Source organism: Suncus etruscus, chromosome 5, assembly GCF_024139225.1.
Source record: "Suncus etruscus isolate mSunEtr1 chromosome 5, mSunEtr1.pri.cur, whole genome shotgun sequence".
Classification (NCBI taxonomy): Eukaryota; Metazoa; Chordata; class Mammalia; order Eulipotyphla; family Soricidae; genus Suncus; species Suncus etruscus.
This window is the reverse complement of record NC_064852.1, coordinates 146,364,743-146,385,302: the sequence shown is the minus strand read 5'-3', so window position 1 is coordinate 146,385,302 and position 20,560 is coordinate 146,364,743. Positions and strand designations below refer to the sequence as shown.

The window sequence follows — 20,560 nt, the reverse complement described above, 5'->3', positions numbered from 1 at the left end:
ATGGAATCTCTCATGTTCTTTGACATTTCTTCTTTAATTTGGCTGATTCTTTCATCCATGGCTTTCTTATACTCGGTTGCTAGGGTTTCTTTCATCTGTTTTAGTAATTCTTGCATTTCCTTCCTCATGACCGCTTTTAGGTCTTCTTCCCATGGATCTGTGCATTTTGGTGGACTTGAAAATTTAATAGGGTTTGTCATGTTGTCTCCAGATATTAGGGATTTCCTTGATTTACGCATAATTCTTTGTATTTAATGGTGTGTTTTGGAGTGCTGTGGCTTCTAATTTCGGCCTGCTTTGGTCCCCTTCCTGAAGGTGATTCTAGAGGATGCTGTTGGGTGGGCTTGTTGAACCTGGCTCTTTCTCCTCCCCTTTGCTACCTAGAGTTCGGCCCTCCTGCAGTGGGTATTATTGCTTTTCTACTCCTTATTTCTGTCGGCGGTGCAGTTCCACTCCTGGCCACACTGGTTGCTGGCGCTATTGAGCCTAGCTCCCAATCCCCCCTCCTTTCTCTGGGAGTCAATGGAGCTCTGCCCCCTCCAAGTTTCCCTTGAATGAGTTCCCTCAGTCCGACCCTTCAGGCTCTGCCCTCGCCCTTGGGGAGTCCCTGGTCCACTCCAGGGTCCAGGGGGGTGGACTGCTCTAGGTCGCCTGCGAGTCCAGAAGGCTGGCCCTATCTCCCCCCGTCTATTCGGGTTGCTCAAGTTGCCGTTCCAGGTGCCCACCTGGGGGAAGCGACTTGCCCAAATCACTCTCGCAGGCGCTCGTGGTCCCTGGGATGTGCTGGGCTAGGCTCCCGCGTGAGGCAGCAGGGACTCACCCAGGCCTCCCAGGCTGGCGTCTGGGGTCTCCGGGGGATGTGGTGGGCTAGGCGCCCGCGTGAAGGAGCAGGGACCCGCGCAGGCCTCCCGGGCCGGCGTCTGGAGTCTCCGCGGGATGTGGCGGGCTAGGCGCCCTTGTAAAGGAGCAGGGACCCGCGCAGGCCTCCCGGGCCGGCGTCTGGGGTCTCCGGGGGATGTGGCGGGCTAGGTGCCCGTGTGAAAGGGCAAGGACCCGCGCAGGCCTCTCGGGCCGGCGTATGGGGTCTTTGCGGGATGTGGCGGGCTAGGCGCCCGTGTAAAGGACAGGGACCCGCGCAGGCCTTTCGGGCCGGCGTCTGGGGTCTCCGGGGAATGTGCCCAGCTAGGCTCCCGCGTGAGGCAGGAGGGACTCACCCAGGCCTCCCGGGCCGGCGTCTGGGGTCTCCGGGGGATGTGGCGGGCTAGGCGCCCGTGTGAAAGGGCAAGGACCCGCGCAGGCCTCTCGGGCCGGCGTCTGGGGTCTCCGCGGGATGTGGCGGGCTAGGCGCCCGTGTAAAAGGGCAGGGACCCGCGCAGGCCTTTCGGGCCATCGTCTGGGGTCTCCGGGGGATGTGCTGGGCTAGGCTCCCGCGTGAGGCAGGAGGGACTCACCCAGGCCTCCCGGGCCGGCGTCTGGGGTCTCCGGGGGATGTGGCGGGCTAGGCGCCCGTGTAAAGGAGCAGGGACCCGCGCAGGCCTCCCAGGCCGGCGTCTGGGGTCTCCGGGGGATCGGGTCTAGTCTCATTTTAACAAATATATTAGATGAATGCTGTTGTATTACGTTCACCATAAAAGAGTGAGTCAAAGACTTGTATTGTGCTTATAACTTATAAACATAATAACTAAGTTACTAGTTATAAGCATAACTGTTTGGTCATCAGGTACTATGTCATCCCTGGTATCAATAGATATGAGACCTAGGAAGACACCAAGTTGAAAAGGCCTTAACTATCTGAGGGAAGGTTTTTCAAAAGCTGTCTACTATTACAGAAACTTTTCAAACTGCCTGTACTGTGGAGAGGCCATATGAAAAGTAGCATCTGTAAAAAAGGAAGAATAACCTGTAAACACAGATATTAGGGCCCTGGAAAAACCTTGGTTGCCTGTCCATGAGACATTCAAAAAAAAATAAGGAATGTAGTGTAAACATTATTTGAGACATAACTTGATCTGACATTTTAAAGATTACTAGATTTAATATTTCCATGAATTCAAATCTTTTCTAGCTAGCCTTACAGAACAATTACTACTTACTTTACTTAGAGCCTCTCTTCAAGATCACTCAGATATATAAAGACACTTCATTACTAGGAACATTTGCATAGATTCAAGTATTCTCTATTTAGTCTTATAGAATAATTACTCACTCTCAAATCTAGCTTTGCTGTTATCCTACGTGCAATCATACTAAGGGTTAACATTTAAGGCCCCAGTTCAGAGTGCATGAACTGGAATACTAGTCTTTGAGAAGCTAACCTTGCTCGCGAACCTCAGATAGCAAAATGGCTCAAATCTGTATCAGACTATGCCTTAAACAATGTGCCCCTGTGCCATTTTGGTAAATTAGTTTTGTCTGAAAATTATGTCTTGCCAAGAAATTAAGTATAAGCATTTTACCTTTTGCTTTGAATGAACAAAACAGAGTTTTAACCCAACTTGAGACTTTGCTCCCTGTCTCCCACAGCCAACTCTGTGCACCCACCTTTCAAGAAACCCCACAAGATTCCTTAGTGTCAGGACAAATCAGTCCAATGAATCTGAAAAGTTTCCACTAACATGAAGACATGTTCTCACAGGAAGCTGCACACTCTTCCTTCACATTAAAGGGCAGATGGTGGCTCTTATTACTGTGAGAACTTTGGTTGAAAGGTACAAATTCATACTTAGATATGTAAAATGATGTTGGGAAATTGTATAAGGATTATGAATCATCTAAAGGAAGGGAGAATTTTAATTTGTTTGAACACCCTAAAGATATTGCTGTGGAAAGATTACATTGATAAGTAATGAATTTAAATGTCACTTAGTGAAAAAATTTTGGGAAAACATATTAAACTAAAAGAACATTTTGTAGTGTTCAACTCAATAAGCTTAACTGACTGCCCAGTAAAGACATATCTTGGATTTAGTTTTAAAATGAAAAAATAAAAAGGATGTATTAAAATTAATTATAAGATATAATGCCAAAATGAATGTCATAGTGATTACATAATCTATAAACGGTGACAGTTAAATACTTTGTTCATTTCTTTCTTATGAGCATTTAAGTTTAAAGTCAGAAAGACATACTTTTTTTATAAATTTACATTTAATATAAGCTTATCAAGTCCAAACAATTAGCTGTTGCACAACTGAATTCAATCCCCAATATCCTATATGATCCTCCAAGCAATTCCAGGAATAATTCTAGAGTGCAGAGCCAAGAGTAAGCATTGAGAATTGTTGAGTTGTGTCCCAGAATCCCAAAGTAATATATAAAACATCTTTCTTAAAAATAAAACAAAACAAAGAAAGCATTTACAGAATAGGTGCTTTAGCAATAGTATAGGAGGTAGAACTTTTTCCTTACACATTGGCAGACTGGATTTTGAATCTCTACACCCCAGACTTATAAGAGCTAAAAATATTACCCTTTTCAGGAAAGTTTTTGGTAGAGTTCAAAAGTCAAGGAAAGATTTGAGATTTAGTACAGAGATTAAGGCATTTGCTTGGCATCCCAGCAACCTTGGTTCAAATCTCTATCACCATATCACCATAGTGTCCTGATCACCTTCAAAACTCTTAGCACAGAGCCAGTGATAACCTCGAGTATGTTAGGGTGGGGCCTCAATGACTACACCTCCCCTTCTGCAATATGTCGAGGCAGATTTTATTATCATCTATCTTAGTTGTGGAATAAGACATAATTCAGATCTGTTGATGCAAATGGCAGAAGGCCTCTAACTGCTATGGAATGCTAATCAAACAATAGTAGTGGCAGAGGTTAGAGAGATGTCAGTGAGTAGGTCAGACTGTCAGTGTCTTAGTTGGGGCATATATTTAGACTCCTTCCTCACAAGAACTGGGCAAGGGTGCTTTCTCCTCTAATAGATACATTACAAATGATGTTTCCCTGGTGCTTGAGAAAGACATTTCTAGGTTATGAAAATGGCAAGTGATTGGAAGAAGCCTACCTAAAGTTTAATGAGGCTGAGGGATCTATTTTTTACATGTTGTTTCTGTATTCTACAAAGCAAACAAATCTTCAATTGTGATCTTTAATTATACCCTTTTCCATTTTAAGTGTGAAGGCTTTTGTGTTTATTTACATCTATAGAGAGGGTGGGGATGCATATTTGTATATGTATGGGTATTTATAAAAATGGCAGGTTGCAAATAAATTTGGAAAAATAGAGACAGATTAGCACAGAAAGTAAATTTTAACGTCTTGACATGGTAGACATAAAGGTCTCAATTATTTTTCAGTTACTCATAAGTAAAGGAAAGAATATAATAACTTGTAGTGATGTGTCCCCAAGGGTAAAAATAAACTTGAAATTTAAGAAAATTAATTTTTCTTGTACTGAAGCATGACAAAGTTTTCCTTTGAGTTTCCTTTGAGAGCAATATCTTTATGTGGTAAGTAGTCTGCTAACGCTAATAGATTTCATAGATCTGAATGGTATTTTCTCTAGTTATATTCCTCAATGCAAATTTTTTTTGGAAAATCTACTAGTTGATTCATTAAAAATAATTTGACTATATATTGAAATCATGACACTAGATACAAATATTATTAAAGATAATATTCCATATATGCCTGAAATACAACTATGAAAGACTTGTACTTCATAATGGTCTCAATAAAAAATTTAAAATGATAATATTTCAAAAATATAAAAAGAGTAAATTGCAACAGAGTCTGGAGATAAAGCACATTGGGTTGGGTACTTGCCTTGCATGTTTCCTACCGGAATTTTTTTCTCCATTACCAAATAGCCTTGTGCTTTCTAGGTGATCCTGAACACAGAGCAGGAAAATAAGTCCTTAGTATCACTGAATGGAACCCCTCCCAAAAGAGAAGAAATTACATCATGCAATATTTATGCTTTATTATCATGGGGGATGGATGTTGGGAATAGTAGTAGAACTCTTGATAAGAATTAGAAAATACTAAAAATTATGTTTTAGTTTTCGTTTTTAGCTTTTTTTAGTTTGACTATTGTTTTGTTTTAGTTTTTAAGTTAATGTTTTTATTGATGTTATATTGCATTGTAGCACAAGTTTTGCATGTATATCATTAAAAGACAACACGTTTATATACTGCATCAAGTTTATCTCTAAAATTTAAATTCTTTACTTCTTTACCATAAATTGATGACATACTAAATTACCCATGGTGGTGGGGTATATTTTATTTGTTTTGTTTTGTTTTGTTTTGTTTTGCAGGGGAGATTTTCTTGGATCATGCTTTTGGTTTTCTTGGCTTACTCCTGGTAGGGCTCAGAGATCACTCCTATTAGTTCCCAGGATAGCATGTGAATTGAACCTGGGTCAATACCCACTGTAATATTTTTCTAGCCCCTGCATATAACTCTTTATCCTTCACTTTTCTGGTAACCAGTAATTGATCTTATTGTTCAAAAGTTTACTTTTGTTTTATTGAGTTTAATTTTTTTCTCTTCATTTAACATATTAATGAAATTATCCAGTGTTTTTCTCCATCTGGCTTATTTTATTAAGCATAATACCTTAAAGATCCATCTGTATTGTTGTAGATGGGAGGATTTTATTCTTTCTCTGCAGCCAAGTAGCATGGTATTCCACTGAGCACAGTTATCACATCGTCTTTATCTATTTGTCTCTTAAGGACCTTAAGGTTTTATGTTATGGACCCTTTAGCTTTATTGACATTTTTATTATATTCTTTTTCTTTATAGATCTTCTTAAATTGTAACCAAGTGGCCAGTACAACATTCCAATAGCAAAACAACATTCCCAGTGGTCCAGGCCACAGATCTTTTCATTAATTTGAAGCCAAGAAAAGACTGCTTCACACAGAACTCCTCCCTAAGCTGCTGCAATGTCTGTTACAAATTTATCATGGTAAGTGAATTACTTTCTAACTTTCAGAGCAAATATATGTGTCTTAAAACATCATTTTCTGAGAAAGTTGATTTGTCAAGTGGATTCATGTAGGAACTTTAAAACACATTTTTAGTGATTGTTTTCCCAGGTTGGTTTGAAAGAAGGGATTAAATATGTGACACAACTCTTTAGGATCTGGAGATATTAGAAAAAAGTCAAATTTGCTCCTAAATTCCAATGGCATCAAGTATTTTTCTTGCCAGTACACAAGAACTGGAGATTTTTCTCCATATGCAACCAACTTCATATAGGACAGATATTCATTTTCATGTTTTTTTTTACAATAATATCAGCAGTATTTCAGCCTTTAAATAAGCAGTTTAATAAAATCATCTTTTACCTTTTGGGCTCTTATGATTGTGTATGTGTTGTTTGAAAAAATCGATAGAATATAATGTTAGTGCTTCAAGAAGAGTCCTGAAAAAGGAATATAATCTTGAATGAATATAGTTTGTTCGAATCAGTATTGACATTGTTGGTCAGGTCAGGAGAAATTTCAGAATGAATTGGAAGAATCATACATTGACATATAGCAGATGTCTCACTAATCTTCCTACTCAGAGGGATGCAATGCATCTACTCAACAGTAGTTGCTGGTGGACTAAGAGACAGAGGAAGGCATGTCCAAAATTCTTTCTAGATATCTGTGACCAGGCTATGAACAAAGTAGAAGGATTATAGGCAGTGGCATTAGGAGACCCAGAGGAGCTACACAGAGTTCCAAAAGAAGCCATTACCTATATAAAAAGAGAAAAGGAAAGGCCATTGAAATAGTACAGCAGGTAAAGCAGTTGCCTTGCAGTAGCCAGCCCAGGTTCAATTTCTGGCATCCCATATAGTACTCTGAGTTCACCAGGACTAATTCTTAAGTGCAGAATCAGGAGTAAGATTTTAGCATCACCGGGTAGGCCCCCAAACAAAATATCAATAATAACAAAAACAAAGAAGAAATGGTGTGGGGTAACACAGGTATTTGGAAGTTCTTCCATTGTTTTCTTCCCTGAATATTATTTTTACTCCCATAGTTTCATCTTTTTATAAAATATATGTAGTTGTGCATATGGATTTATAAAACATTGTGAAGCATTTTATTTTTATAAACTACAAACTACATAATCATTTGCAAGGCATACACTAGGCAATTTTTAGCCATTTGTTATGTTCCTCGCAACGTACAAGAAAAATAGTGCCATTGTTTGTCTTTCCAATAATAGGAAAATGCAGGCCTTTAGGAAGTTAGGCAAGTAGCCCAGTGTGACCTAGTTGAAAGGCAGCTGTTGAGCTCCTGACCACTAAACAGTGTAAACACAGTACCCCTTTATGTGTTGATTCAAGACCAACTGCCCTCATTTTCTTTGCAACCAAAATATTTCCCATATCTCCTCTACTAGAAATAGGCTCGAGCTTCTCATGAAAGGATGTGAGCCATGAATCTGGAACATGCTTTAGTGTTGGTGTCATAAGGTGGGAGGGTGGTAGAGCAAAGATGAAGGGATAATTTGCTCTCAGAAACCTAGTTTAGCTGAAATTATTTAAAGCCATCTATCTAAACTATGGCATAGAGATCTTATGGCCACTAACCATGTATTATATTGGCCATCTCCGTTTATGGAACTCTTTCTGGGTCATTTCACCATTTGATATCGATTCCCAATGGCATCATCCTGTGTGATAGCATGTCACTGTTGACAGTATTATTGATTTTGCCCTTCATGCTTAGATTTCTGTCTGTTTTCTGAGTCCTATTTTACTTTTGTGAATACTTCTACTCTTATGAGTTCAGAAGATATTGTGCCAGGGTTGGAGCAATAGTACTGAGGATCAGGCACTTACCTTTCTGTAGCTGTTCCAAAATTTATCCCCAGCATCCCATTTGGCCTCCCAACTCATTCAGGAGTGACTCTTGAGCGCAGAGCTAGGAGTAAATCTTGAGCTCTGTTGGGTGTGGCCCAAATCAATAAAACCTTTTAAAAAATACTGCACCATTAAAGATGACTGGTAGGGCCCTATATTGTCTCAGCTTCTTTATTGAAAAGGTCTAAACAGTGGAAATATGAGTCTTTTTTTTTTTTTTGGTTTTTGGGCCACACCCGGCAGTGCTCAGGGGTTACTCCTGGTTGTCTGCTCAGAAATAGCTCCTGGCAGGCACGGGGGACCATATGGGACACCGGGATTTGAACCAGCCACCTTAGGTCCTGAATCGGCTGCTTGCAAGGCAAACACCACTGTGCTATCTCTCTGAAAATGAGTCTTTTTTGAGACCTATCCTGTTAACTTATCTGCTTTTTTATTTTAAAGAATAACAAATTTTGGGGCCGGAGAGATAGCATGGAGGTAAGGCGTTTGCCTTTCATGCAGGAGGTCATCGGTTCGAATCCCGGCGTCCCATATGGTCCCCTGTGCCTGCCAGGAGCAATTTCTGAGCCTGGAGCCAGGAATAACCCCTGAGCACTGCCAGGTGTGACCCAAAAAAACCAAAAAAAAAAAAAAAAAAAAAAAAAAAAGAATAACAAATTTTTTCAAGATTATTCTCTCATATATATTGAAAAAGGGATGATAATCATCAAGGAAATATAAACTTAAAGGTGACTGAAACAATTTTTATCACAAATTCACCAAAAATTATATTAGGCAACTATATAGACTGCAATCATACTAGTGTCTGAATGGCTTAGGTTCTGAGTAGATGACTAAATTTATAAGTGATGAATGCTTATAATGTAAAATACTGTTATGAGAGTTAGCAAGTTCATTAATCCTCTATCAGGAGGTGAGAACTATCTTCTTTATAAAATATAAAAATGTGTAATAATTGAGGAAGAGGAAGAACTAAACATGTAGATGCTTTGTCATATTATTAAAATTATTTCTAATATTTTTTTGCTCAAGTGATAGCAAAGCAGATAGGGCACTGTATTGTGGCTGCTGGGATAAATTCCCTGCACCCCATAGGTTCCTGAGCCATCCAGAGTGCAAAGCCAGGAGTAATCAATCTCTAAACACCATTGGGTGTGGCCCAACTCCCCCCAAAATCTAACATTTTACATATATTAATCAATGAATAAAGAAATGAATTATTCTGTATTATCTTTTAGTATCTGCTTTTAGGAGACAAAAATTCCTGAGACAATGAAATAATCTATTTCTGTTACAGTGAGGAAACAGGTTCTTTCCTTAAGAATGTCTGTAGATCCTGTTTTCCACCCTGATTTTCATATTTCTTGATTTTAAATGGAAGTACCTTCAGGACAATATCTGTAGAAGAGGAAGTAGATACTTGCATAGTTATTAATTATTGCAGGGATCAAAACTTGCAGGGGCAGAAGGGGTTGGATAAGTGTCGATTACAAAGGAACCTTTTAGAACCCAGTTTAAAGTAGAAGTAAAAATTGTCAGTAGTTCATTACAGAAGAAAAAGGAGAAATATTAGTCATAAACAGAAAGTTAGTATTTTTTAATTGAGAAGAGAACCAGACCTCCTTGAATGAAAAGCAAAGTGAGTTGGTGAAATACTGTTTTCAGTGTGGACTGTACTATCATATTTAGGCACTGGAAAGAGAGTAGATTTGAGAATTGAATACTTACGTGGAGATTCTTGTGCCCTAGGATGAGGGTGAGGTGCACCAATGCCATCATGTTAAAACTTTTATTTATTTTTATTAATATATTTATTTAAGCACCATGATTACAAACATGTTTGTATTTGGGTTTCAGTCATAAAAAATACACCCCCTTCACCAGTTTAAACATGTTATTTGAACTATAATAAAAATAAATAAATAAATAAATAAATAAATAAATGAATGAATGAATGAATAAATAAATAAATAAATAGTTTCCTAAGGGAAAAATACCCAAGACTAGAGGAAGGAAAAAAAGACAAATGGATTATCTGGGAAGTGGGTATAGTCAGTTTATCAATGAGTGGTTATAAATCAAAGAAGAGAAAGGTGAGTTCTGCAGAGAGAAATCAAGGGGAAATAATCCAGGAATGAAAAGAGAATGAAATAGTCATAAAATAGTAAAAAATACACCCATAAGTGCAATAAAACTGTGTCCCCCACCACATTACATAACACTTCCACTGATTTGGATGAAAGTTAATTTAACAAATCTTGGAAAATTTTCAATACTTCTATACTTACCTGGCAGGGGCGATACCATGATCACGAAGGTGGTTTCCCCAGGGCGAGGCTCCCCCATTGCAACCCAGGTGTGCTGACCCCTGCGATTTCCCCAAATATGGGAAACTCGACTACGTAATTTGTGGTAGTGGGGGACTGCGTGCACGCTCTCCCCTGAAAAAAATATTTCAATACTTCTTTCTATTCAAAATATGCTTTTTCAAATTGAGGTCACTTTATTATGACTAATACTAATTTAATTTCTGCATGACACTTGGTAAATATGTTTTTAGTATTTTCACCCAATTTTGCTTTAAGTTCTATGCTTTTAGAAATAGCTTTTTCAACTTTTATAAGAGAACCTGACTTTTCACACAAACACACACACACACACACACACACACACAAAACCCTTCAATTCTTTATCCTTGAATAATGAAATAATGAGTAATAATAACATGTTTTAGTTCTGTTCTTATTATTAGCTACAGGTCAGGGAGAAGGTTTGAACATTAACATACTTCTAAACATGAGTCACATTTTGAAGAATTTCATAGAGATTTCTTGTAAAGTTTTTGTTTATTTAAGTGAGTTTACTAACCCCAGGAGTTAATGAGATAGAAATTCAGAATCAATTCCTACAAGGACCATTTTCTTCAGTTCTTTCATTATCAGATTCCACCTGATTCTTGACCAGCCTTTCTTCCCAAGCTCACCATTAACCACAAGTTAGTAGGAAAGATTTATTTATAAAGAATTTGAGGGGGGGATGTGGGGATATAAACACTAAACTTATTTAAACTTTCTTCAGGAATTTCTGTGGAAAATATTTATTATCCTTCTCTGTTATATCATCCTGGTCATAGTTTTGAAATATGTCTTTCCATCATTCTCAGAGGAATCTTAGTTTACTCTTTTGTAAAAGAGTGACAGTAAATAATCATTGCAATATTCCCTGGGCTTGTAGAAATTGATGTAAGTGGGCAGTTCATTCCAGTCATGAGGCTGGACTCACTAAGCACCAGTCTTCCTGGACAGTTAAGATAAAGTCTAGTGGGGCCAGAGTGTTGGTGCAGCGGTAGAGCATTTGACTTACATGCTGCTGCCCCGTATTCCCATATGGTCCCCAAGCATGAGCTATTTTTAAACGCATAGCCAGGAGTAACCCCAGTATCACTGGGTGTGGCCCCCAAAACATTCAAACAAAAAGATAAGATAAAGATTCATGAATGCTCTATGAAATGCGTTTGGTTATTTTAATAGCTATATGGCTTAGAAATATTAGCCATGTTATTTTAACTTGAATGTGAGATCTTAAACATTGTTGTGTATAAAATTTACAATGGTTGTGTTATCCTGGTACAAATTCCTCTCATTGTACTTTGGTGCTTATTCATTGTATTCTATTTGTTTATTTTATAAAATGTACTTTTGTAATTGTGAAGAATTTAGTTTGAATTTAAACTTTTCCAATTTAATCAAGAAAATACTTCAGTGCAGTTGGATGAATACTAAACCACTATATTTATTCATTTATACTTATATTCTATTTTAAAAAATAGATGTGTCTTGAGTATAATGAATATTTAAATAATTTTTATGTTGTCATAGAAATTAATATATGAATTGAAAATTGTATCTAGATTGTCAGAATATTATTTTTGTGTAATTAAGTTTGTTTTTTTACATTTATATCACTAGTTTTTCAGCAAATATTTTGGCTGGCTATAATATGAAATTCTAAGAGTTGTGAACAGAGTGATGAATAGAATGGAAACTTCTGGTCTCATGAAGCTTGCATTCTAGTGCTGAAGACATTAATAAAGAGATAGGTACATGGTGCATGTTTAGTGATAAGTATTTTAAAAAATAATTGCAGAGAAAATTATTATACATATAATCTACTTTTTTTCCGCCCCCCACCCCTGAAGCCCATATAATCTACTATTAAATGACCTTACAATACATGCTATCCAATTTATTTGGTTCTTCTTTTACTAATATATCATGAAATTGTCTTGTCTTTTTAATAAAACATTTATTTCCTAATTTTTTTATTTAGGAATTTTTTGTTTAATTTTTGGTTGAGATCATGTTATTGACTCCTCTATTTGAGATCATGTTATTTGAGATCATGTTATTTGACTCCTCACCTACATTTTTTAAGTAATATTTAACATTTATGTATTTTTTATTTACTTTGTAGTAATTATATTTTCATCTTATGCCATTAAAGTCCAATAGTTTTTAAGGCTCAAGCTTATTTTTCTCATTGACTATATTTTTCCAATTCTGACAAAAATTTTATTGCTCAGTGTTAAATTATAATATATAATATATATAATATATATAATATATAATATATATAATATATAATATAATATATAAATTATAATTTAAAATTTTTCCAATATGGAAACTTGGGACTCCGAATATATTTTGAATGCCCAGAATTGATGAATGCCCAGAATTGATGAAGTTAACTATTATCCCATTAGCCTTTATAGTAGCTACATAAATGATGTTTTCTGTGTTGAAACTAATAATTATAAATAGCATATTGAATTCAAGTGAGAATTTTTATATCTAGATCTTAGATTAAATGAAGCAGAGTGCTCGTCACTTGAGGCCTGTACATTGAGAAACATTTAGCAGCAGAGACAGAACCATTTCTGCTCCAAGAAAAAAGAACCAGGTGCTTTAGGTCTCACCCTTTCCCCCCGAGAGTTCTTGCTGCAAAGCTGAAGTTCTAAAACATCTACCATCTTTCCTGATGGGATACATAACATGTAGGAGGGATATTATTGTGCCAAGATGGCTTTTCAGCATTCAGCAAACTAGCTTTGTAGACTCCTTCTCTAATCAAAAATTGGTTTTATTCCAATATTCCAATATTTGACAACAAAAAATTAGATCAGGTAAATCACTCTTTGATTTTAAATTACTGATACAAAGTACTTTCATAAATATGGGGGGGAATAGAAATTTTTTTATAATTTATTTAAACACCTTGATTACATACATGATTGTGTTTGGGTTTCAGTCATGTAAAGAACAACCCCCATCACCAGTGCAACATTCCATTCACCAGTGTCCCAAATCTCCCTCCTCCCCACCCAATCACCGCCTGTACTCTAGACAGGCTTTTTATTTCCCTCATACATTCTCATTATTAGGATAGTTCAAAATGTAGTTATTTCTCTAACTAAACTCATCCCTGTTTGTTGTGAGCTTCATGCGGTGAGCTGTAACTTTTTTCATAGGGATTTTATCAGCAGCATTCCTACCAGATGTGGATGATACTTTCTTTCTCATCCTATCCCTGCCAACAAAGATTGTTCCCAGATGATTTTTGATATGTGCTATCCTCATGGTGTAAGATGCATTCTCATTATTGTCTTGAATTGGATTTCTCTAGTGATAAGTGATGATAACCATTTTTTCATGTGCCTTTATGTATATCATCTATTGTTCTTTCTCAGAGAGGTCTGTTCATTTTCTCTCCCCATTTTTTGATGAGAATTTTAAGGGTTTTTTTTGGGGGGTTGGGCCACACATGAAATGCTCAGAGGTTACTCCTGACTATCTTCTCAGAAATAGCTCCTGGCAGGCACGAAGGACCATATGGAATGTCGGGATTCAAACCAACCACCTTAGGTCCTAGATCGGCTGCTTGCAAGGCAAACATCACTGTGCTATCTCTCCGGCCCTGATTTTAAGTGTTTTTGTGGAGTTAATCTTTGTGAGTACATTGTATATCCTAGATATGAAACCTTTATTTGATGTGTTGAGTACCAAAATTTTCTCCCCTTCAATTAGCTGTCTCTTTTGCCATACAGAAACCTTTTAAGTTTTATGTAGTCACATTTATTCAGGATTGATGTCATTGCTCTTCCTATTGGCATCCTATTAACAAAGACTTATTTGAGGTCTAAGTCTTGGAATGTTCTGCTTATGTTTTCCTCAGTGAACTTTATGGGCTCGGATCTAATCCCAAGGTCTTTAATCAACACTGATTTGGCTTTTGTGTAATGTGTGAGATGTAGATCAATCTTTAATTTCTTACACTTGGTTATCCAATTATTTTAACACCATTTGTTGGAGAGATAGTCTATTCCATTTCAAATTCTTGGCTCCTTTGTCAAAGATTTATTGATCATATACTTGGAGTTTTGCCACTGAATATTCTATTCTGATCCATTAGATTGAAAATCTATCTTTGTTCTAATACCATGCTATTTTGATTGATGATCTTTTTATGCCTATAATAGTTTTAGTTTTTTTAGTTGAAAATTAGCCAGCTACTTAAAAGTGACTATAAAGATGATATAGAAATATTGTATATGGTATCTGTTAATTTGCCTTTAATGTAATAGTATTCATTATGTTTATTTAGCGTTCTAATGAACTAAATAAAAGCAATTTTTTGAGAGGTGATCACACTTCATGATGCTCCAGTGTTACTCTTGGTTCTGTAGTTAGGAATTATTCTTGGCAGAGCTCGGGGAGCATATGGGATTCCAGGGATAGAATCCTGGTCAGAAGGCAAATGCCCTAACCACTGCACTACTACTCTGGCCCTAAAGCAATTTTTAAGTGAGGATCTGTTAACTATTCTTTTATATGTATGTTTGAGTTCAGATTTTAAGCATTTGAAGAATAAGACAGACAATAAACTCAATGTATTTGGTAAGATATATATATATGACTAATTCAGGTCAAGAACTGATCTATTGCCATTACCAGATAATGCCTGTTAAGGGGAATGATATGTAGATTCTCAATGATCAATCATGTATTCGTGCAGCCAGTACCAGTATAGGGATGAGATAGTTCTCCATGTTATTGGTACCAGGGTTCAGCATGTGCTTTGTACTCACAAATTCTCTGACAGTTCATGAATGCATGAGTTTAATATTTTCAGCCAGACACTGGAACAAAGAGTACATGTAGTATGGGGGTAATGATTTGGGTTAAAAAATTTTCATTGTCAAATATTACTTTAGGCAACCTGATTTGACTGTTATAGGTTATTCAATATTTATGTTACACAGAAAAAGATCAGAATTATGTAGATTGATGTGAAACTCAATGAAAACTCAGGATTATTTGAATTTAGCTAAAGACGTTCTTAGTATTTAAGAAGAGGTCTCTGGTCTCAATTCTTGATGAAAAAGTTTTAAGAAAATGGAGAGATTGTCTTTGATCCTTCTCTTCTGCCTCAGCCTTTCTTAAACATCATAGTGAGTGGCTTCTGTTGACTGTGCATTCACCTAGAATTGCATAATCCTATTTTAGAGAAAGCTGGAAAGTCATACAGGCTAGTGATTTCTGACCTGTGGGCCCTTAATATAGGAAACCAGGTGAAAATCAATACATGGAGCCATGACATAAGACTGGTCAACTACTAGTACAGGACTGGGGGATACAGGAAGGAAACAAGGTCAGGAGAGGAACATAGTCCAAAAAGGATTGAAAGGTGATTCTTACCTCTAGGTGGTACCTTACATTGCAGCCTAAACATCTTTCTTCTTAGCTCTTTCCTCTTTGGAGAAGCCCATGTTCTTTGTTGAGCCTGTCCCCCTTTCTCTCTCCTTCATAATTCTCAAAAAAAATCTTTTACTTCAGAAACAAAACAGGAAAAAGGTTGAGAATAATTAACATAGCATTGGTTACCTAATTGGGTTTGAGACGCAAAGTGTCTTGTTACAAAATGAGAAAAATAAGGGAAATATTGGTCTCCATTGTCTTTATTTCTTTTGTGAGCCTGAGAATATGTTCTACATGATTATTATTTATTAAGATGCTTTTAAGTACAGAAATGAAGGTGACGACTGGTAATTATTTCTCCTAATTGATGGTAGCTGAAGAGTGTGCTTCCAGATTAATTTACACATGTATGTTTCTAGATAGCTCAGAATGTAGAAATTACCGGGGAGTTTTAGCTAATTTTCCAAGCCATGAATTTTATCAGCATCATCAGAATTACAGACTTTTCTCAAATCCCTCCTGTAATCTCAGCCTTGTAGACTGAGACTTATGATTTTTAACTTTTCTAATTATAGGTCTTCCCTGAATATTTGAATAACCATTGCATATATAGCTAGTACTCTAGTTACTTGTTTGTAATTTTGATAAAGGATATCTCTGCTGTGTCTAGTGTATCATTTTCACAGAAGTCTTTTAAAGACTATAAATTTATGTAGTATCAATTTGTAGTATCTATATTATTGATATCAATAATATCAACCATATTATTGGTATAGAAAATAATCCTGATATCAATAATATGAAGAAATTTACATGCCATTCTGAATATAATATTCAGAAAGTGTATAATTACAGAAAGCTATTTTGGAGATCAGTCTAAACTAGGTTAATTCACTATTGTACACATTCACTGTTGGACTAATTTATTTAGTGACTATTTATTGAACATCTATTACATGCTAGGCAGTGTTTTATAAGCTGATCTACACTAGTTAAGAGGAAGATAGGGAAATTTGGTTTTCCCAAATATAGACTCTGGAACCGTTTAATCTTATTTTATCTTATGTCAATGGATGTGGCACAAAAATCATCAAAGCTGTGTACTTCCTCTCTTTTGCTTAATGTTTCTCAAATTAAACAGCTGGATTCCATTAATCCTTATTCAGTTATCATATTTCCAGGTCCTTCCAACCTAATTTGAAATTATCTTTTTCTGCTTTTGATTATGTGGAAAATAAGGCAATAGTTGAACACAAAAACTGATTTGTTTTGACTAAGGAAACATGAAGCCGCTACCTTCTTTTTCTGGATGTTTATTGTTATAAGTGAATAGGACCTTATTCTTGTTCTCTTTGTTTTGTGTTAGTCTGATTTTTGCCAATACCATGCGTAGTTAACAAATATAACATAGACCTGCACTTGAGCTTGATCTGTCTATGTGAAGCTATTTCTCTTCTTTTTATAATGTCAGGATATTTATTTAAAACAATTTACTACATAATTTCCCTGAAACATAATGAAATAAAATGGAAAATTATGATTGAATATTTTAAAAAAAATAATGTCTTTTTTTAAGCACCATGATTACAAACATGAGTGTAGATGGGTTTCAGTCATAAAAGGAACATCCCCCTCAACAGTGCAACCTTCCCACCATCAATGCTCCCAACTCCCTCCTCACCCACTCCCTGCCTGTATTCGAGACAGGCATTCTACTTCTCCCACTCATTAACATTGTTATGATAGTTGTTAGTGTAGTTATTTCTCTAACTCAGTGTTTCTCAAATAGTGGAGATCGCCTCCCAGGTTGGTGTGAGGCTCCTTAAAGGAGGGTGCGTTTGACCTCGGCAAACACTGTCATAACAAGCTAAACCCCGTGTTTATGTATGTCTCTGGAGCTGAGAGTTGCTGTGTCCTGCTTCAAACCCCGCTATCCATTGCAGAACGTGCTCATTGTAGCCATTAATCCAGACATCACTTCTGATTAAAAAATCAGCTCAAATTATTTTATATATTTTTATTTTGCAGGTTAAAGTTTTTTTAAGTAAAGATACTAATTATAGTCACGCAGGGAGTGTGAAGAATATTTTAGTCTTCCTAGGGGGACATGACAGAAAATAATTGAGAAGCACTGCTCTAACTGAACTCACCATTTTTTGTGGTGAGAATATGAGGCAGTTTCTCATTTGAGCATCATCATCATGCTAAATGAAGGTCATTTTGGAAATTTGTTTATTGGACTTTTTTAAAGAAAGCTAATCTTATCTTAAGAGAGACAGTAGCATCTTATGATAGATATTGTCCCAAGCTTTATCATCAAAGCTACTCTGTTTTATTTAGACAGTAGCACAAGAAAGTAAGGAGTAGAGAATGGCAGAGCATGGGAGCATGGATGATGAGAGAAGGCTCTAATGGTTGCATTGGTGTTGAAATATTGTATGCCTAAAACTCAGCTATCAATAACTTTGTAAATAATAGTTCATAAGTTCAATAGCAAAGTAAAATACATTAAAAATAAAGAAAGCATCTCTGGACAACGGGACAATTATACTATGCAGTGGCCAAGAGTTTGGATGTACTATGGATTGCACACACCAGGACTGATCCCAATGTTCGGCATTAAGTAAGACTCTGGCAACACTTGAACCAGAAATATTGAATCAGAATTTTGGGGCTAGACTCCAGAAATCTATTTCAAGGAACGCTCCTCCCAATACACATACACCAGGTGATTCCAATATATCCTAAAATAACGAGAGCAGATGGTATAAAACTGGTGCTCTGGAGTCTAGATGTAGAGTGCAGCTACCAAAAATAATGACTTTGGGCAGAACTGATATATGGAAGAGCTTTCTGATAATATGTCTGATTGTTGCAGCTGCTTTACACTTGGTTTTAATAGGAAGGGAATATTGTTAGCTTTTGTGCTCCTGCTTCCATTCTTGTTATCTACTTTGGACTAACGCTTTTCAGTTATTGCACGTTAAAAACATTTAGTCTGATTTCTAAGTGTTTCATACACTTAAAGAGGAAGTGTACTCTTGGAAGTCATTCAGGACTAGAAGGATTTGTGTATTTTTAAAAATAATCTTAGAATCTTCTTTATAAAAGATTTCATAAATCAAAAAATTTAGCTATTGAAGTATGCGATTCAATAATTAACAGTGTATGTAAAATTGAACAGCCATAAACATAAATGCATGATGAGAATTCTTTTTTGCAATGGATTACAATGTGGCAATGCCCAAGGCTTATTCAAGACTCTATACTCAGAGATCATTCAGGTAATTGGCAGTGGGTCTACGGCATGTATGGCAAGTGCCCAATCATCACCTTACTGTCTCTGCAGCCCTCGTGAAAAGACATTTCCTCACTCAGAAATATCCAGCTTAGTTACTTCATCTTCCCTCTTACTCTCACTCTTACTTCTCACCTCAGGCATTCACTAAAATTTTTCTCAACTTGCTTATTCTAGGAATTGCTTATAAATAGCTTTAGAAAGCACATAGTTTATTTTTGCTACTTTTTTTTTTTACTGGGCACAATTGTCCTAAAAATTTCTCTTCATTGTAGTGATGGAGTGAAATTGACACAGATGGTGGGATTGGTGTTGGCATATTGTATGCCTAAGACTCCACTATCAAAAACTTTGTAAGTCATGGTTCTTTAATTAAATGAAAAAAATTTTAAAAAGATTATCCTTGTTTTATGTTCTTCAGTGATTCGTTCATATTTTTGTATCTATTCTAGGCAGTATAACCATCCTACACTTTTAAAATGTATTTGTCAGAGACAAACAATTGGGATATTTTCTTATTCTAGCTACCATGAATGATGAAGCATTCAGGAGTGTGTTTTTGTGTGGATATTGTTTTTGATTACCTTGGGTATACAACTAAGCATGGAATCTCTGGGTTACTAAACAACTTCTCATTTAACTTTTTAAATAATTACTAGAATTTTGCGAAGTGTACAGTTTTATACATTTATAATCTTATTCATCCTGTTGTCTTTCTTTAGATTATACCTCATACTAAAAGGTCTGAAATATTGTGGTTTGATGTGTACATTCATGATGGCAGATTATATTCATTTTGTTTCTCATACTTAATGACTAATTCTTTTTTTTTTTTTTTTTTTTTTTGGTTTTTGGGCCACACCCTGTGACGCTCAGGGGTTACTCCTGGCTATGCGCTCAGAAGTTGCTCCTGGCTTCTTGGGGGACCATATGGGACACCGGGGGATCGAACCGCGGTCTGTCCTAGGCTAGCGCAGGCAAGGCAGGCACCTTACCTCCAGCGCCACCGCCCGGCCCCTATGGCTAATTCTTTTAAGAAATACTATTCAACTATTTCTCCCAACTTTGGTTGGATTCACCTTATTATAGAATTATAAACATTATGCATATGCAAGTATATCAATAGAAGGAAAACTATAAATGCAAGTTTAAAGTCAAATATGTTGAAAATTAAGATGAACTTAAATCAAGTCTTTCTCAAATATATGTTTTCAATAGTAGTTTTATTTTGAGAAAAAAAAATTTTTTAATATAATTTTTATTTTGATCATAGTGTCTTACATATTGTTGACAATAACATTTTAGGTACATATTTACATAAAATCAGGGGGGATTCCCATCCCCAAATTGTCCTCCCTACCCCTCCGTTGTTGTCCTACCTCCCATTTCCTCTTCCCTCACCCCCAGGGCGGCTAGAATATGTGGTCCCCTCTGTATCCAACCCACTACTTAGTAGTCTTGCACCTGTTTGGTCTTGATGCCTCCCTTATCTCCCCCTCTAACTGTAGGCAGGACTAGCTAGTTCAAGTTGCGTGGTTTTGCCTGAGAAGGAGAAGATAAATAAACTGGGGTAAGAGTCTAATACTCCCAAAATGGGTGGAATCCTTCTAGAGGCTCTCATCATCGATTTGGGAGATGAAGGAGAGAAAGAAGGTGAAACACTCCACCAGTACCAAAAAAAG

General features: G+C 36.6%; 1 protein-coding gene and 1 non-coding gene across 3 annotated transcripts in view; both read left to right on the top strand.

Moving 5' to 3' along the window:
- Window positions 1-5,758: 5,758 nt before the first annotated feature.
- The window catches only part of OXR1 (oxidation resistance 1), a 363,437-nt gene continuing 348,635 nt past the window's right edge, over window positions 5,759-20,560 (top strand). For both annotated transcript variants that reach the window (XM_049773869.1, XM_049773868.1), the window contains exon 1: window positions 5,759-5,924. In XM_049773869.1, the coding sequence (XP_049629826.1) occupies window positions 5,902-5,924 (23 nt within the window). In that variant the 5' untranslated portion in view covers window positions 5,759-5,901. The remainder of the gene's footprint in view (window positions 5,925-20,560) is intronic.
- Window positions 10,104-10,267, top strand: LOC126010055 (U1 spliceosomal RNA). Its single transcript, XR_007496194.1, has one exon. It is a non-coding gene; the product is annotated as a U1 spliceosomal RNA (small nuclear RNA).